This window comes from Pygocentrus nattereri, chromosome 2, assembly GCF_015220715.1.
Source record: "Pygocentrus nattereri isolate fPygNat1 chromosome 2, fPygNat1.pri, whole genome shotgun sequence".
In the NCBI taxonomy this organism is placed as follows: domain Eukaryota; kingdom Metazoa; phylum Chordata; class Actinopteri; order Characiformes; family Serrasalmidae; genus Pygocentrus; species Pygocentrus nattereri.
In genome coordinates, this window is record NC_051212.1 from 56,238,526 (window position 1) to 56,257,216 (window position 18,691).

Genomic DNA, 18,691 nt, shown 5'->3' on the forward strand with positions numbered 1-18,691 from the left:
TTTGAGTAGAAGTGGAAAAAATCAACACTGAAAAATAATAAACCAAGAATGTGCCACATCCACACAGGCCATATAAACACCCCCCAGTATGTAAAACACAAACACAGTAATAGTGCGGTAAGTGTGCAGTAGAGTGTCTGAGGTCGTGTTAACTCGAACAGTGTCATTAGTTTACGGACTGAGCCTCAGAACTGAACGAGAGAATTTTAAGTAATTCAGAGTTTAAAATAAACAGCCGTACTATAAAACACTGAACCAGTCCACATCGTTTCAGGAGCTTTATTTCAGGATTTCAGGAGCTTTATTTCAGGATTTCAGGAGTTAAACAGGACAGACTATGAAATATAAAGCACTGTGTGAATATTACACAGAGGAGCGCAGGGCGCCAGTGATTCAGCACAAGAACAATAACAGAAACACAGACCAGGTTATTTCTATTCACTTTTCGCTTATAAGCTGTAGTTCTCCGTGTAGGAAAGCGATGTGATGCAGCTGGAGATCCTCGGCTCTTCAGCGGAACTGCAGGGGGCTGATCCGCAGACCGATCACCTCCTTACCGATCTCTGTTACCTGGGAGACGGATAAAAACAAAGTTTAAAGGGCTTCAACATTTCAGAGAAGAACATTAAAGCTGGGCATCACTACACGACTTAATATCGCCCACAACGCCGCCGCCCGCCCTCCTCCTCCTCCTCCACAACGCCGCCGCCCGCCCTCCTCCTCCACAACGCCGCCGCCCGCCCTCCTCCTCCTCCACCCGCCCTCCTCCTCCTCCTCCACAACGCCGCCGCCCGCCCTCCTCCTCCTCCTCCACAACGCCGCCGCCCGCCCTAAAGAGCCTTTAAACATCCAAAGAGCGTGACTCAGCCAGTCTGAGTGGAGTCCCTGCAGCCTTAGAGTCTAACAGGCCTGGGGGTTTCAGGGGTGACAGATTTATAAACAGACAGCACCACAAACTGAACGATGACGGGGCAAAGAGAGAGAATAACACGCAGACCGAGTCTGAGCTACGAATAAGAACTCAAACTCCCAGAATTCCTCAGACCACAGGACACACAGCTGAACTGGGGATGAATCTGGGGGAGAACACGGATTATGGCAGCGAGAGCTGGAGAAATATTTCCCTACAGTCCGGCAGCCATCGTGTCCTGCCACCACATAATTTATGCAAGCACTTAGCATCATGCTACTTGCTAACACAAGCTAATCTTATTTCTTAGCTAGATTAGCCTTGTAGCTAGTGCTAAAGCTAATCCGATCGACTACATCTGGGGCAGGTGAAGTGCGACGATGGGCTGGGCAACTTTCATAGGCTTAAACTTAAGATAAGCCCCGCCCTCCTGGTGGTTACTGACCTGTGTGACCCTGCAGACCTGGCCTTTGTAGGTGGGGCAGTAGCAGGCGCCGGACAGCGGGCACTTCTCCACGGGCCGACCGCGGTACAGGGGGGTGAAAGAGGCTGCGCAGAGGTCAAAGGGGTTATGGGGGTCGTAGTTCAGCTGGTGGGCGTCGGTCAGCGTCTTCTCACACGCTGCCAAGATCTTACGCGTCTGTGGAAGAGAAGGAACATGTCAATGTTTCCAGGGTGACGACCAACTGCATGAAGTAGGAACAAAAACAAATAAATTTGAAAAAAGTGAACGCAACATGGCTGTTTGACAAAGGTTCCATTTAGCACCGAAAAGAGTTCTATTGTTACAACCTTGACACTGTTACAATAGAAGAACCTTTCTGGGTGCTATACTGAAATGTTCTATAGAAAAGCTTTTCCGTTACTAAAGAATCATGAAGAACCATCTTTTTTTTTTTTAAGAGTGTAGAAGAAGAATCTGTCGGTGCTGCTGACCACGTTGTGTTGTGAGAAGCTTGAGGACCCAAATTTTGACAAATGGAGGATCAAACTTATTATTTACACAAGAAAAACGAGAGAGGGTGAATCTTCACCGTCACAGAAGAGAAAACGTGAAGAAGTAAAACAAAATCAGGACAGACGACGGCAGAAACCCTGACGGCCACCGGCGGATCTACTACGCGCTTGGAAAGGGACGGGTGAGGGAGGTGGGGAACTCAGGTGGGTTCAGTCTGCAACCTTACCACTAGATGGCACCAAGTCTTACACACTGCACCTTTAATAAAGTGTCATTAATAAAGGTGATGATGGCTCCATGCTGCACGAGCGCTGCTAAAGGAAGCTCACACAGCGGGAAAAACATTCTGAACGGTTTTATGAAATATTAATCCGTATAAAATATGCGTGTAATGAAGAAGATGTCCCGGCCGGCGTGACTGAACTGTAACTCTCTCACCTGCTGTGCTACTTCGGGTTTGGGTCCGAGCTCGAGGAGGCGTCGCGCGAATCCTGCGGCTGTTTTAAAGTTTTTGAGTTTGAAGAACAGATTGAGCGCCGTGCGCAACACCAGCACCATGTGCACAGGCTGTAGGTTACAGTGGGTGAAGTACGCCGCCATCTACAGGACACACGGAGAAGAACAGTGTTAAGTAACCACCTACAACAGGCACACATCTTTACAGCTCAGATCTCAGTAAAGTACTGAACAGACACTGACAGCCTCCCACTGCGGCACTCAGTACCTCACACAGCCTCTTCTGCTGCTCCAGAGTGTCTTTGGGCAGCTTCTTCCGCTCTGTTTCCATCGTGAGACCCACTATGTACTCTCTGCAGATAGTGATCAACTGCTGAGCCTGAAGAGCAGCAAACACAGATCAAATAAACAAAATGTTTCTACTTGAATACAGTGGAACACTATCACACCCTGTAGAGTATATTATTATTAGAGTAAGTAAATTATGTTTCATCAATAAAAATCCTCATTAACATTGTTTTCATATTTAAACTCTTATGAACTAATGACTGTATAAAAACTGACCTCTGCGATCTCCTGTTTGTTGTCCACCACCAGCAGAGGCACTGACAGGAGAATCACTCTGAAGCGCTCCACAGCCTCCTCAAAGCGTCCAGCTGTGGTCATCTGGTAGCACTGCTGCAGGCGGGCGATAAGGTCAGCGAGGCGCAGGCCCACCGCGGGCAGACCGGCCTTCAGCCCGCTGTCCTTCCAGTTCCTCTGAGGGTGACCCTGCAGGCAGGGCAGCGACGGCAGCCCCAGGTAACACGTCCTGCCACGGGAGAAAGTCTGCAGGAACAGCTGCTTATATGGACCAAACTGGACCACACCCACCTGATCATGGAGTAACTGCAGGAGAAAGGCAGAAAGGCAGAAAGAAAGAAAGGCAGAAAGGCAGAAAGAAAGAAAGAAAGAAAGAAAGAAAGAAGAGAGAGAGCGAGACACAAACAAAGACACCAGGATATTAAAAGGTCTGGCTTTGATCGATCATCATCACTTTATCCTCATGGGTTTGTTAGATCTTTACCCTCATGGAAGTCTCGAAGGATCCGGCGAGCAGGTGGTCAACAGGCAGCTGGGAGTTATTACACCACATCTGGGCGGGGCTAACACCTTTAGTGGGCGGGACAAAGAAGCCTTCTCCTTCAGCTCCTCCCCCGGCACCAGCAGGCACGTCCTATTAGCCCACAAAGCACAATATGCATATTATTAAATAACACGTCCAACCTGGTGGCAACGCGACAAATTTCCATACGAATCTGCATTTATCTTTAATATGTTAAGTTTTCCCAGAACTCCAAAGAAAACACACTCATTAACAACACTGAAAACCCAGGTGTCTCCAAACTTCTGAACACAGTGGAAAAGTGTAATTGTGAATGAAGCTGTCGTACCAGTTCTGGGGGCAGGTCCAGGTCCTCCTCCACCTCCCAGCCTCCTCCCTCTTCCTTCCCCACACCGCCTTCATCACCCAGACCCTCCTGAGCATCCATAAAACCATCTGCACAGTAAGAGAGACGAGTTACTATCACACAGCAGCAGAAACACAATCCTAATCCAGTATGAATCTGCAGCGCGTAGTTTTACGGTCTGACGGGAAAAATTGTGGAGAGATTTTAATCCGGTAGGAATCTGCAGCGTGAGCGTTGAGAGACTGACCATCATCCAGGTGAAGTTCAGCATCCTCTCCCCAACCTTCTCCTCCAGGAGTGTCCATGTCCAGATCAGCTGCCATCTGACCGGCCCTTCCTGTTAGATCAAACATAAGTTTATTGGTATAGGCTTTGATTTGAGCTCTTTACCGATTTTAAATCTCTAATAAATGATGAAAATATTGTTATTTTAATTTATACTCCAGTAAATTTAAACAGTGCTTTACTGAATGATCCGACTGTCCGTTCTCAAATGATCCCACTTCATAAATGAAGAGTCTTAATGAATGTAAACACTGTGGCTGAGGGGCGGAGCTCAAAGCTAACTGATACATGGGTCGAGCTCCAGTATCTATATCGTATTTATGTTAATCAAAGATTAGAAGGTGGTTGTGACGGCCGCTAAGCAACAAGCTAACTTAGAAGGCTCCATCAAAGCAAATCTCCACACTGACCCTTGGCCGCGATGGCTCCCTCGAAGAAGCCCTTGGAGACGGTCAGCAGGGGCCAGTTAGTGTCCAGCGGGTTGATGGGGGGAGGAGGCTGCAGCAGCTGGGCGTTCGTGTCCACCTCTGGGATCTACATCATAATACGCAGAGCGGTCAGTGTTCTGGGTGTTTAAGAGTGTGCGTGGAAGTAAACACACCGGTAATCAGATCTTACCATCTCCTTCTCCAGGTCAAAGGTCTCCTTCAGAGCCTCGGCCTCCTCGTCCATGCCGTGAGTGGCAGCGGTCAGATACGCCAGAGACTCTGAACACACAAGCGGTTACAAACCCACCATCAGCACAAACACCAACATCATGCCAAATGCCATATTAGCAGCACTTCAGCCTCATTTTGAGGAGCATTTTCTGGAATTGTCCTGCTTTAAACATTACAGTGCTGACTGAAGACGGTTTTAAGGGCATTTCTGCTCTTGAGATCTTGACAGACCTTATTTAGCAACCTTTTCTCACTACGTTGGCACGTAGTTTTGCTTAATAGCCTCATTAGCGGCAGTAGGTCGTTTATAATCTGAAGGTCGTGAGTTCGGGGCAATAAAGCTTTTGGGGCAGTTGTGGGCTGGAGGTTAGGGAACTGGCCCTGTGACCGGAAGGTTGCTGGTTTGATCCCCAGTGCCGACAGTCCATGACTGAGGTGTCCTTGAGCAAGACACCTAACCCCCAACTGCTCCCCGGGCGCCGTGGATAGGGCTGCCCACCGCTCTGGGCAAGTGTGCCCACTGCCCCCTAGTGCGTGTGTGTATTCACTAGTGTGTATGTGGTGTTTCACTTCACGGATGGGTTAAATGCGGAGGTGGAATTTCCCCGGTTGTGGGATCAATAAAGTATCACTTAAGTTATTTCTTGATTTGGTTTTGTCTTATTTTATGTCCTATTTATGTCTTTATTTGTCCTATTTTTCTTCCCTTAGTGCACAATTCATTACACACCAGTCAGTCAAGACATGCTTTGGCACTGGACTGTAAGCTGGCGAACAGCTAACTCAGCTATTACTCCAATTTAGAGCGAAAGTTATTTAAATCTGCCCCTGTGGATTCATTCAGGACTCAGTGGGAGATTCAGCACAGAACAATGATCAAACATTTACCAAACTGATCCATGGAGAAGGAAGAATTTCCCGCTCCACCTTAGTCAGAGTGACTTCACTCACATTCAGCAGGAGTGATGATGCTTTCATAATAAAAGTCCTATAGTATTATTAGTAGTAGTAGTTGAGGTTCGTCGTGACAGAAGAATAAACACTGACTAAAGATCTGCTTAAAACTATACACATAAAAAACAAAACGTTCTTCAAGGGTGCTTTGATAAAGAAAATGGTTCTATACAGAACCTTTCTGAAGAGAGTTCTATGTTTGTAGCAATAGAGAAACCCGTTAAAAAGACTCTACATAGAACCATCTTTAGCGCATTCATCAATCTGAAGAACCCTTTCACAATCCAAAAAACACTTTAATCATGCAAAGGGTTCTTTCAGCGTTCATGGTTCTACACAGAATCATTTACTAAAGAACCCTTTTTATGAGCGATATGAAAACGAGATGCTTTGGGACGTTTAAACAGATTCCCCTGTTGGAGACGACCACCTATCCAGTGGCCCCCAGGTAATCCAAGTCTGACCCCTGGTGTAGTGTGTACATAGTGTGTACATAGTGTGTAGAGTGCGTGTTACTCACTCTGCCCGCAGTTTTTGAGGATGCGCACTCTCTCACTGACGTCTCCCAGGTACAGAGCGGCCTGATAGTGACCACTCATATCCTTCCTGATCTCAGCTACAACACAGAGCACAGCACACGGGTTACAACTCACACAACTGAGACAGCCAGAGACGCAAAATCAGCTTTACACAGCCACGGCGACGGCGCAAGCTGCAATCTAACCTCCGCAGAAAGGGGGCGCTACATCGCTCATTAACCCACACAGACTGAATAAGAGAACTGCGCTTTAGGACGGACTGTAATTCACTATAGGAAGCGCTCTATGAGGCTCCGCCCTTCACTCACCGATCTTCATCATCTTCCTCAGCTTGGCCAGGTTCCCAGTGATCAGGTACAGGAAGGTGAGCTTGTCAAAGTTCTTGGTTCTCTGGTAGCACATCTCCACCACCTGGTGGTGACCCTGCAGCAGCGCAGCCTCGCCCAGACGCTCCCAGCAGCTCCGCTCATCCAGGGCCTTCGCAGCTTCCAGCGCCACCTGCAGCACAAGACGACACACATTTCACAAAAATAAACAAACAGTCTCACAAAAACAAGCTCCACGTTTCTGCGCCTGTTTACCGGGTTTTACCTACAAAATAAAGTCTTCTTCACGACTTCAAAACTTTCTGAAGTTATTATAATTATATTTATAATTATTATTATTAAATGTTAATAAAGGGCAGTCAGTAATGCACTTTAATTTTTATCAATATGCAGACCTGAACAGCACTCACTGATCTAAACTCATGATACAGAAGCCCCAAAAGCGTTTTGACACTCTAAACACTGGCAGATGTTTTTCACCAATAGTTTTAATTAACCTGCAATAAACATTACAGAACCATGTACACTGCCGGGGTCTGCTAGAAGGTGCAGGGTGGGGTAATAGTACTAATAATAGTAAAAAAAAAAATTAATAAAGAAAGAGAGTATATAGTTATACAGTTTACAAGAAGTGTCAAATTTACAAAGTAAAACAAAACAAAATCTATAAAAAAAAAACCAAAAAAAAAACCCCCCAAAAACCAAGAGGCGTTCTTTAGCAAAGAAAATGCTTCTGTATAGAACCATGGACCTTTGCCTGATTACACATCAATGGAGAACCTACTGTGTACGGTTCTACACGGAACGTTTCTGAAACTGTTCTATACAACACCAGAAAGGGCTCCTCTATTATGACAAGCTTGACATTGTAAAAACAGCAGAACACTTTTTGGTGCTACACAGAACCCTTTTCAAACACAGTATAATACACAGCAGACTGTCCACCGCTGTGAAGAACCCTCTCAAGATGCAAAGAACACTAATCACGCAGTGTCCACGGATCTACACCTTTCGTCTTTAGCAAGAAGCATCTTTTTAGTGTAGATATTAAGAAAAACTCAAACTTGTTTGAGTTTCTTTCCAACGTGTGAAAACGTCTGAGGCTGTCGCCGAACTCGTGTTCAACCCGACAACCAACGAGAATCCTCAGCACAGCTTTAAGCGTGACTCAAATGTCCAAGTACTTTTGGGGGCCACTACGTGAACTGACTGGCTGTGACTCACCTCGATGTTGCCGCACTCCAGAGCCAGGCTGAAGCGAGTCTTCTCGTCCTTCACGAAGTGCAGCGCCACCTCTGGGTAGCCCTTCTTCTGCAGGTACGCGATGATGGACTGGCCCACCAGCTTAGCGTTACGCACCATGTGCAGCACCTGAGGGATTATGGGTAACGGAGAGGTCACCAACGGTGCAGTTAAGAGCATTTATACTACATTATAGCATTTACTGATGCTAAAACAGACTAAAAGTTCATGAGGTGATGTAACATTATTACGTATCCATGTAACTGGTAACACCAACATTTCCCATATTACAGTTAAAGCAACCGTCTTAAGCCCAGACTTGAGGGGATGGATTTGACCGACGCAGGCGTCACTGACCTCCTCGTACTTGCGGTTGACGAGGGCCAGTTTAAAGCGGTACTCCGTGGGGTCAATGTTGAGGACGCGGGGTCGGCACTCGCGGTCCAGACAGTACACGCTGTTCCCCCTCACACGCGTCACATAGATGGGCAGGTCCAGCGTGCGGATTATACCGTGATCACTGCAGGAGGGAACAGAGAACCTATTCATTCACGGGGCTGTTCCGTCTGAAGAGGCTCCAGCCAAGATCTTCAAGATTTCCTCGCATGACTTATTTCTTGAAGTCTGCCTGCATTACGAAAAGATTCTACACAGAACCATCGACTGTACATTCTTAAGAACCATTTCATGATGCAAAGAACCCTGTAATCATGTAAATGGTTCTCTGAGTGTTCATGGTTCTATACAGAACCATTGTCTTTGCTGTTTTTGTTACTGTGCCTTTAAGACGTATGCAAATGAACCCTTTCCTGACTGGCTGCCCAATTTGCATAGACAAATGGGCAGGGCTAAATGGCTGTAGGCTAAATCGGTAGTCATATGCAAACTTGTTCATGGATGTGACATCACACACCATCATGTACTAAAAATTGGGCTGAACTTGCAGCTTAAAGAGAAAAACTAAGGAAAACTCAGTTTTCCATGACATGAGCCCTTTAATCGAACACCCTGTCTCAGAGCTGCTGTGGTCAGTGGCGTGTGAGCGACGCTGGCCGTCTTACCCAGAGGTCAGAGCGTATTTGATGTGGTTGGAGGTGGTGTAGATGAACACTCCGCTCTCATCCCACGCCCCGCTCTTCACACGGATGTTCTCATGGATGTTACACAGACTCTCCAGCTTCCTGTTACAGATCATGATGGCTGTGGAGGACAAACAAGCCGAGTTGGACAAATATCAACAGCCATTATCATGATTATAATTATTACCGTCATAATTACCGTTATAAAAGCTGAAATAGGCCAAAGCAACATTATTACCAAAATATAACCTTATTTGATATTGATGACACACATTTGAGGGAAACTGACGTTATTCCGTTTCTCAATCAGCATCAGCAGGAAAGGCTACAGCTGTGAGCAGATGCTACTTCAGTACACTAGGTGGCGCTGTGTGGTTTTTTTACTCTCTAGGTGAGAAGTCTAGCTATTCACTTAGCACAAACCAGCAGAACAGTTTCCATTATTTTACTCGAAAGCATTACATTAAACATTTTCTGAAACCACCTTAAATACGACATAACATTATTATTTATGTACAGTTGGCTGTTTTTGACTATCCTTTATTTCAGCTTGTATTTAAAACACTACTCAGATGTATAAATAGGTAATGCATGTTGATAAAGATCTGGAAAGTCATACGGGAGAAAAACACCACCGTTCTATGTAACACATCCACAGTGCAGTGCAGTAGCTGCAGTACCGTGTTTGGCCAGCAGGGCGACGTGGCTGGTGTCTGCGCTCCACACCACGTATTTGACTTTGGCGATCTTAACGGTGGCGAGCGATCGCTTCTGCTGGACGTCGAACAGCGTGACTCCATCAGCGTCCCGCAGCAACAGAGAACCCGTTCCAGCGTAGAAGATCTCCTCACAGCTCGGAACCTGCACCTTCTTCACGATCTCGTTCTTCAGGTTCTTTATCAGCAGCTGAGAAGAGCAGGTGGTGACCGATTATGATTATGTTCAACAAAATAAGTGCTTGCTTTTTTATATATATATATATACACACACACACACACACACACACACACACACACACAGATAGATAAGAGCTCAGATTACAAACATTTCTGGAACTGTAAATAAGCCATTCAACCCAAACTCTTAGCCTGTATCCTACAATCTGTCTCGAATTTTATTCCACAGATGAAGACGGTCAGTGGCTGAAATACGGATGGGAAAGCTCATAACACTCAACATGGTGTCTGATTTTGGAGAAAGTCCCACCCCTCAATAAAAAAGAGCCAATCATATTTACGGTGAATTGGGGTAAAGACCCCCTCATTGACGAGCTCCGAGCACGCGCAGTGGTGCATTACTTAGCAGAAGCATTTAATTAAAGTCCGTAAGGTCCAGTTAGAGAAAATGTGACTCAGCGCCATCTACTGTTTACTGAAGTAGCCGAGTAGGAATATCAGCATCTTAAACAGTCGACAGCTGAATATCAAATAAAGTCCAGTTCGGTCAGCTGTAGACTGGGGTTCAGTCCCCACCTGGATTAATACCCTGCACTATACCAATAAGAGTCCTTGGGCAAGACTCCTAACACTCCCTTCTCCTACCTGTGTAACTGGGGCTAAACTGCTGTGGCCTGAATAGGGGGATATACGGTATTTGTGACATTAAAACTGCAACCAACTCCAAACCGGCCAATGCTGCAGTTCAGGGTCCGTATCCGTGTGTGAGGAGCAAATATTGAGTTAACACCAAGAGTGTTTACATTAAACATTTCTATGAGTCCTATAAGCTAAAGGTCTGCATGGGGGTTCACAGTAAATCAGCCTCACCGAGTGCATGCGGTCCAGAACGGCAAAGCGGTTCCTGGCCACCCAAACCGCGGTCAGTCCCGAGGAGCGCTTCCCCTCCGGAGCTACGCAGGAAAACAGAATAAATAAAAATGGATATTAATCATTTCAGCTAAAAGCAGTGGAGGAGAAGAAGAGGGGCTGATTAAGATTAAGAGACACTTATTAGTCCCACAACGGGGAAATTTCACCTAGAACACACACTAGGGGGCAGTGAGCACACTTGCCCGGAGCGGTGGGCAGCCCTATCCACAGCACCCGGGGAGCAGTTGGGGGTTAGGTGTCTTGCTCAAGGACACCTCAGTCATGGACTGTCGGCCCTGGGGATCGAACCGGCGACCTTCCGGTCACAGGGCCGGTTCCCTGATCTCCAGCCCACGACTGCCCCAGGGTTCTGCTAGAACAGGTATAATTTCATCACAACAGCAGAACCCTTTTTGGTGTCGTATAGAACCACATATCCATCAATCTGAAGAACGATGTCACCATGCAGAGAACCATCCAAGCATGAAATGGTTCTATAGAGAACTCAAACTCTAAAGAGAACTAATCCTTTTACTGAAAATCCTTCAACAACTACGGTGAATAATAAACACCACTAAATGACACCGGAAACACAATCTAGGACACATAAACATCTACATAAGACAGAAGTCTTTAAGTGGAGATGCAGCGAGATTTATCGAGAACCGTTTAATAATCGCGGCGCTCTGAATCAAGCAGTGAGGTGCCGAGAGATTCCCAGAACAGCATGAAGACTTCGTTCTCACCATCAGGGTTCTGAGAGTCGCTGTCACGGGGGATGGAGTACAGGTCATACGTGCTGTTCTCCAGATTAGTGGCTCTCTGTAGGAGACAGAACACTGATTACACACACACTCACACACTCACACACACACACACACACACACACACTCACACACACACACACACACACACACACACACACTCACACACACTCACACACTCACAGGACTCATTCACATCAAACTGCAGCTAATATTAAAATGATCATTCAGGAAATCAGATTTAATTTACTAAGAATTCCCTCAATCACTCCAAAGGCAGCTGATCAGCCAAGACGTCTGAAGCTTGCTTCTTTAGTTTTCAGCGCCAGATCTACGAGGTTAATGTAGCTAACAAGCAACAGAAGCTTAAACCCCACTGATCAGAATGTTGCTAAACCACACAAGCAAGTCTGTTAAGCTCGGTACAAAACTTTGTGAGCATTTAGCGCTGGTGCTATAAAAGCTGCGAGTGTAGTAGAATATTTTTCAGCGTAGAGATAAAAATGATGATTCTAAACGATATAAATCAACAAGTGTGACAAACTGTCCCATCAAAACATTGTGAGGAAAAATCAGATGCTGTAAAATGTTCTCATTTTAATGTTCATGTTGTGAAATACACAGATAACCAACTTTCTCCATTATAATTTAGACTTACCCTAAAGGGGGCGCTGTTAGCACGCTGTCGGACTTTAATATGGATGGATATAAATCAACACCGAGCGCGTGCCTTTAATACTCACAGTGCAGAGCAGGACGGCGTTCTCCGCAGGGTTGTAGGACATGCTGAACACGGGGAACTTGGAGCCGCTGTGGAGAGAACAGAGGAGACGGATCAGTCGGAGAAACGGCTCTAAAACAGACAGCCGAGCTGTTTAAACCAGTGCCGGAGGCCCACAGTCCTGCACATCTCGCGGCTTTCCCCGACTAAACACACTGCGGCTCAGTGATGAGCCGCTGAGCTGGATCAGGTGAGCTGTGAGCAGAGAAAACACTAAAACGTGCAGGACGGTGTCGCTCCAGGTGCAGGGCTGGGGAACCCTGGCTTAAATACAGTAAGGGAACCAGGCTGGTACCTGCGCAGCTGCATGACGGCGGTGTCTTTGCTGCTGTTGAAGTCGAGCTGGCGCAGAAAGCGATCTTTCACGTAGTAAAGCATGTTCCCGTAGACGGCGTACGCAGGACGCTCACGCTCCAGCTTAAACACCAGCATCCCGCTGTCATGACCTGAGAAACAGAGCCAACACCGAGAAAACACCAAATCAGAGACCCTGATCCCAGATGAGCCTCGAGCCTCTGCCGGGCGAGTCCGAGTCGAGCCTCGAGCCTCTGCCGGGCGAGTCAGAGTCGAGCCTCGAGCCTCTGCCGGGCGAGTCAGAGTCACTACCGGTGCTTTCCGTGAGAGACTCGGCCACACAGTCTTACGTTTCCAGACACTACGGAACGTCTAAAGAGCTTTCTTAATATTTATTTTATATTTCAAGTTTGTACTAGTATTTCCAAATGAGTACCAGAATAAATGAAGGTTCCGTTATTATTCATTTTTATCGAGGTTCACAATGTATCCAGTAGCTGGCGACAAAACTGATATGCTTCCGTTATTTTCATAACACCGGCTGTGTTTACATGTAAAGACTTTCGCCAATCTGATTGATTACATTCGGATTAGATTAAGGCGGAGATGTTTGTCTCACTTTACTCAACAATCTGATGGAAATATCTGTTTACATGCTCTCTACAAGTAATCCAAATCAAAAGCACCCGCATGCATGGAGAACTGCTTAGTGTAGACGTTACCATGACAACCAGCATCCAGTCCAGAGAGTCCAGTCAGCGTGAGATGAGCAGCAGTGAGCAGTGATTGTGTTTTTAACTGCTTTAAAATGACGTCAGACTCAGGAAAACGTCCTTCACACGTCCTTATTAAAGAAGGCCGAGAGGAAGACGTCGTGCTCTGAGACGCATAAGCTGGACGTCCGTCCCACCGCCGTCTTTTAAAGATCAGAGCATGAACTTCGTCTCCTCTGCAGACCAGTTTCTGCTCCGCCGTGTTGAACGGTATAAACTCTCACGTGACGCGACGCTCATGCAGAACGGACTGAAACTTTCCGATAGGGAATGTAATCGGATTCAGGAGTTTACACGGATATTATTCTTCTATTTAACAAATTATTTACAGGATTACCCACCTCGAACAATTGGATAGAAACTGTAATCGGAATTGCCTCAAACTGTCCATGTAAATTCCTATTGAGCCAATAGTTGGATTGACGGATTATCAGACTGCATGTAAACGTGGCTGCTGTCACCAGCTGCGCCAGATATGATTTACACCTGTCCAAACGTGAGCCCCCTCCCCCACAGCGTGCAGTGCGCTTTACCTGCAGCGAACAGGTTGAGGTTGGGGTGAGCTCCGAGCACCCAGAAGCGGTCATGGTCTCTGCGGAAGGTCTGCACTCCGGTGCGTTTGGACATGTCCCATACACGGATGCTCTTATCCTCGGAGTTGGACAGGATCAGCTCCTGACGAGGATGGAAGACGGCACAAGAAACGTTGTTGTAGTGCCCCCTGCAGGTGTCCAACTCCCATGCCTTCGACTCTGTGTACATAGGACACAGGAACAGGAGCAGAGTCAGTGAAGTACACACAGGTCAAACATCGTTAAGTCAAAACTACGCTTTAAGGAACATATAGAAGGTATGCACGTGATGCCACAACTCGCGGGCTGTTCCAGCAGGAAAGTGACATCAATGCATATCCTCTATAGGGGGGTTACTAAAATCCCTGCATGATTCAACAGTTAAGACGTAAGAGTCGCTCAGAGCGGTTTGGGGTGAAACGCTCTGTTCTAGAGAAACTTAGAGTCAGAACAGTTCACCAAACATCCCCCTCTAAAAGCTCCTCATAGGAAGTTCCTACATGAAATGGTTATGAATTCCTTGCCTGATGACCGAGACACTGTTTTAGATCATTCTTGATCTTCCTGATGATTTTTGACTTAAACATTCTTGCTCGTCACTTTCACGTTCTGAAAGTCCTATCAGTTCTAAAGGAGTCCTGCTCACCGTTCATCCTCCAGATCTTCACCTGCCGGTCATCAGCTCCCGACACTATGAGGGGCATGCTGGGGTGGAACGCGGCCCAGTTAACCCCTCGATCGTGACCCTGAGGAAGGAAGGAACTTTATTCACTCATTCAGTTCACTGACTCTGTACGTTACAGCAGAGCTTCTCTCACAAGCTTCCAGCTTCACCGCAGCTTTCCATCCCGAGACAGCCCGCCAACGCTGACCACCCACAAAAGTTAACCCACCGCTAACGCTGACCAACTCTACTAAATGAACATAGCTAACGTTAGCAATCACGGCTAACTAAAAACAGCTAACGCTAGCTAACTGAAAATGGATAAAGTCAGCCAGCTCTGCTAACAAAACTGCTAAAGCGGGCCGACTCATAACCGCAACGCCGGGCCGACTCATAACCGCAACGCCGGGCCGACTCATAACCGCAACAAAGCTAAAAAGCTAAAGCTCTATTCAGGAGAATAACTGGCACACAGCGCCACCTGGGCTAAAGTAACAACTGCTCAAGCCCTTGCTGTTGATATGGAACTGAGGAACAGATCGGCAGCATTTTATCAACTGTACCTCAATTGTTCATCATGTATTAAAAAAAAAAAAGGAAAATAAATTCCTAAATCATGCGTTTAAAGCCTGGATATAAGAGAGAGTTCTCGCTAAGTGCCGAGTGAAAGAATGTCTGAACTTCCGCAGCGCAGGCTGTAATGGAAGTGGAATTTGACTGGGGTGCCCAATATTTTGCACATGGTAAGAGCACATTAAAACTCTCAGGTGGAGCCTTTAATATTCGGACAGAGCTCCTCACCTCCAACACGTGTTTGACCACAGCGTCTGACGCCCCGAACAGATCCACTCCAGTGATGCCGCGAACCTCCGTCTCCACGGCGCCCGGAGACAGGTTCTTCTTCCTCAAACCTGGAACGAACATTTACAGTCCGGCGCACACGGGGAACCCATTTACAAGATACACAGGAGAACCCACGACAGGAGGAGGGAACAGAAAGGAGGAACGTTATAACTGTTACACATCCGTAAACAACATCAGAGCAATCAGAACATCAGAGTAATCCACATTCACATAGACACACAGTGTATCTGTTGGGCTGTTAAACACACAGGTACTGACAACCACAGAACCTCCTTCCCGTCCTCTCCTCATCTCGACCCGAGAACCTCCTTCCCATCCTCTCCTCATCTCGACCCGAGAACCTCCTTCCCATCCTCTCCTAATCTCGACCAGAGAACCTCCTTCCCGTCCTCTCCTAATCTCAACCTGAAAACCTCCTTCCCATCCTCTCCTCATCTTGACCGGAGAACCTCCTTCCCATCCTCTCCTAATCTTGAACCGAGAATCTCCTCCCCAACCTCTCCTAACCTCGACTGAAGAACGTCATAATCCTCTCCTAATCTCAACTCAAGAACCTCCTGCTCATCCTCTCCTAATCTTGAACTGAGAAGCTCCTCTCCTTATCTCAAACTGAGAACCTCTTCCCAATCGTCTCCTAAATCCCGACTCCAGAACCCCACAATCCTCGCCTAATCGCGACTCAAGTACCTCCTCTCCACCCTCTCCCAATCTCGAACCAAGAACCTCATCATCCTCTCCTAAATCAATCTTGGAACGTCACCATTCTCTCATCATCGTCCAGCTCATTAAAGCTGGTAACACATGATTGAGGAAAAGCAGGAACAGCATTGTTTCATCAAAAACACATCAAAAGTTCAGCATCATAAACCGTCTGATTTCAGCTCCAGATCTGCGCAGATGATTGGGTAAGAGCTGGTGCTCACTACAGAGGTTCTAAAGGTCTGACTGGGTAAAGAGAGGAACACAATGATGGAACGTTCTCCACACCCTTTCAGGAAGTTCAGAGGAACACTGCTGAGCTCAGAGCTTTGTGGTCTTATAATTTTGAGATGCAAATTTTTGCCCCAACAGAAACAGACAGAAACGGGCAAAAAAGGGGGTAAAAAAAGCTTCCACCAAGTAAGAAGAGCTACGATTATTTAACACTAATTTTAAAACAGTTCATACATTAAAAATAGCTAAAAATAACTAATAAAAAAAACACCATTTTTAAGAATAGTTCAGATTATTTAACCACTGCTGCTGCCGTGCTGTCGTGTTTTAAACTGCACTCAGAATCACGTGGAGACCACAATTAATTAGAAGATCAAAAAGCAGCGTTCCTCAGAGCTTCCTCCCAGAATGAGACAGAGAGGGAGGGAGACAGAGAGGGAGGGAGACAGAGAGGGAGGGAGACAGAGAGGGAGGGAGACAGAGAGGGAGGGAGACAGAGAGAGAGGGAGACAGAGAGAGAGGGAGACAGAGAGAGAGGGAGACAGAGAGAGAGGGAGACAGAGAGAGAGGGAGACAGAGAGGGAGGGAGACAGAGAGGGAGGGAGACAGAGAGGGAGGGAGACAGAGAGGGAGGGAGACAGAGAGGGAGGGAGACAGAGAGGGAGGGAGACAGAGAGAGAGGGAGACAGAGAGAGAGGGAGACAGAGAGAGAGGGAGACAGAGAGGGAGACAGAGAGGGAGAGTTGTGGTTGATCTCAGCACTGAAAGTATCTGCTGTGTGAATAAAAGCCCAACAGAGCCGGAAGCTGAGCTGAAGTGCAGGAGTGGATGTTTCCGTTGGGGCGATGAGACCAAGCTGAAGCGAGGGGGGGGTGGTTTTGGTGGGCCGATGGAGTGGTGGAGGGGCAAAATGTGCTCTGGTGGGACGCTGGGCGGGACTAGAGAGCGAGGATTAGCACATGCATGCGTTTACATGGTTATAGATGTAGGGATATTAATGGGGTGAGTCATGCATTTAGTACATTAACAGTGCATTAATATGACAGACCTGCTCATTAATTCTGTGAATGAAAATCAGCGCAAGCGCATTTTTAATAATGTCATAATTTCATTAAACAGGCACTTTGACAATCTAATGTACGTAGTACTGGAAATTTGGAGCAACCGGAACTGTAATAAGTACAGCGTTTATTCTGCTCTAACAGACCACTTTTGTTAAACGGGCGGGGCCAAACCCGCCGTGGGCCGAACGGGCGGGGCCAAACCCGCCGTGGGCCGAACGGGCGGGGCCAAACCCGCCGTGGGCCGAACGGGCGGGGCCAAACCCGCCGTGGGCCGAACGGGCGGGGCCAAACCCGCCGTGGGCCGAACGGGCGGGGCCAAACCCGCCGTGGGCCGAACGGGCGGGGCTAACGTGCTGTAGGCCGAACGGGCGGGGCTAACGTGCTGTGGGCCGAACGGGCGGGGCTAACGTACTGTGGGCCGAACGGGCGGGGCTAACCTGCTGTGGGCCGAACGGGCGGGGCTAACCTGCTGTAGGCCGAACGGGCGGGGCTAACCTGCTGTAGGCCGAACGGGCGGGGCTAACCTGCTGTGGGCCGAACGGGCGGGGCTAACCTGCTGTGGGCCGAACGGGCGGGGCTAACCTGCAGTGGGCCGAACGGGCGGGGCTAACCTGCTGTGGGCCGAACGGGCGGGGCTAACGTGCAGTGGGCTGAACGGGCGGGGCTAACGTGCAGTGGGCTGAACGGGCGGGGCTAACGTGCAGTGGGCTGAACGGGCGGGGCTAACGTGCAGTGGGCTGAACGGGCGGGGCTAACGTGCAGTGGGCTGAACGGGCGGGGCTAACAAGTCATTCATGACAAACACTCCTTACATAAATAAATGGACAGAAACAGAAGAAGAATAATTTACTGTGACTTTGTAAAACTGTATTAATAAACGCATGACGAGTCATTATTTTTTGGGTCGAGCTGCTATTCAGAACTGCAAATGTACCAGCAGCAGTGATCCAAACCAAACAGTCACACATGCACACCAGCACACGCGCTAACGAACACCGCACGGTCCTCCTCGTCCGCCTCAGCGTCTTTAACCACTGCTCATGCTGCAGTAACTGCTTCACCAACACTACAAAACCGTCCAGCTCTTCCTCAGCGCGCCCAGGAGAAGAGAGAGGAACAGAGGGTGGTATCTGGAGATGCTGAGATGTTCTCCTGCATGCTCTGATCAAGTGAGTGAGGAAAGTTAGCAGGTTAAAGACGTTCAGTCAGAGAGGAAGAGAAGCAGAGACTGAGAGCACGAATCACAGCTCAGTGACAGCATGCAGAGACACTCGGACCCCTCGGACCCCCAGACACTCAGATAAACACCCACAAA

General features: G+C 47.7%; 1 protein-coding gene across 1 annotated transcript in view; it reads right to left on the minus strand.

The window, feature by feature from the left end:
- Positions 1 to 265: 265 nt before the first annotated feature.
- The window catches only part of copa (COPI coat complex subunit alpha), a 23,987-nt gene continuing 5,561 nt past the window's right edge, over positions 266 to 18,691 (minus strand). Inside the window, exons 7-29 of the mRNA XM_017725481.2 lie at positions 15,317 to 15,426; positions 14,498 to 14,597; positions 13,813 to 14,031; positions 12,508 to 12,658; positions 12,175 to 12,241; positions 11,414 to 11,489; positions 10,626 to 10,708; positions 9,540 to 9,765; positions 8,842 to 8,980; positions 8,138 to 8,300; positions 7,763 to 7,909; positions 6,521 to 6,710; positions 6,194 to 6,289; positions 4,679 to 4,767; positions 4,471 to 4,594; positions 4,023 to 4,112; positions 3,758 to 3,864; positions 3,391 to 3,540; positions 2,889 to 3,212; positions 2,593 to 2,703; positions 2,307 to 2,468; positions 1,356 to 1,550; positions 266 to 570 (exon numbers count right to left, since the gene is read on the minus strand). Of these exons, the coding sequence (XP_017580970.1) occupies positions 511 to 570; positions 1,356 to 1,550; positions 2,307 to 2,468; positions 2,593 to 2,703; positions 2,889 to 3,212; positions 3,391 to 3,540; positions 3,758 to 3,864; positions 4,023 to 4,112; positions 4,471 to 4,594; positions 4,679 to 4,767; positions 6,194 to 6,289; positions 6,521 to 6,710; positions 7,763 to 7,909; positions 8,138 to 8,300; positions 8,842 to 8,980; positions 9,540 to 9,765; positions 10,626 to 10,708; positions 11,414 to 11,489; positions 12,175 to 12,241; positions 12,508 to 12,658; positions 13,813 to 14,031; positions 14,498 to 14,597; positions 15,317 to 15,426 (3,179 nt within the window). The 3' untranslated portion in view covers positions 266 to 510. The remainder of the gene's footprint in view (positions 571 to 1,355; positions 1,551 to 2,306; positions 2,469 to 2,592; positions 2,704 to 2,888; positions 3,213 to 3,390; positions 3,541 to 3,757; positions 3,865 to 4,022; positions 4,113 to 4,470; positions 4,595 to 4,678; positions 4,768 to 6,193; positions 6,290 to 6,520; positions 6,711 to 7,762; positions 7,910 to 8,137; positions 8,301 to 8,841; positions 8,981 to 9,539; positions 9,766 to 10,625; positions 10,709 to 11,413; positions 11,490 to 12,174; positions 12,242 to 12,507; positions 12,659 to 13,812; positions 14,032 to 14,497; positions 14,598 to 15,316; positions 15,427 to 18,691) is intronic.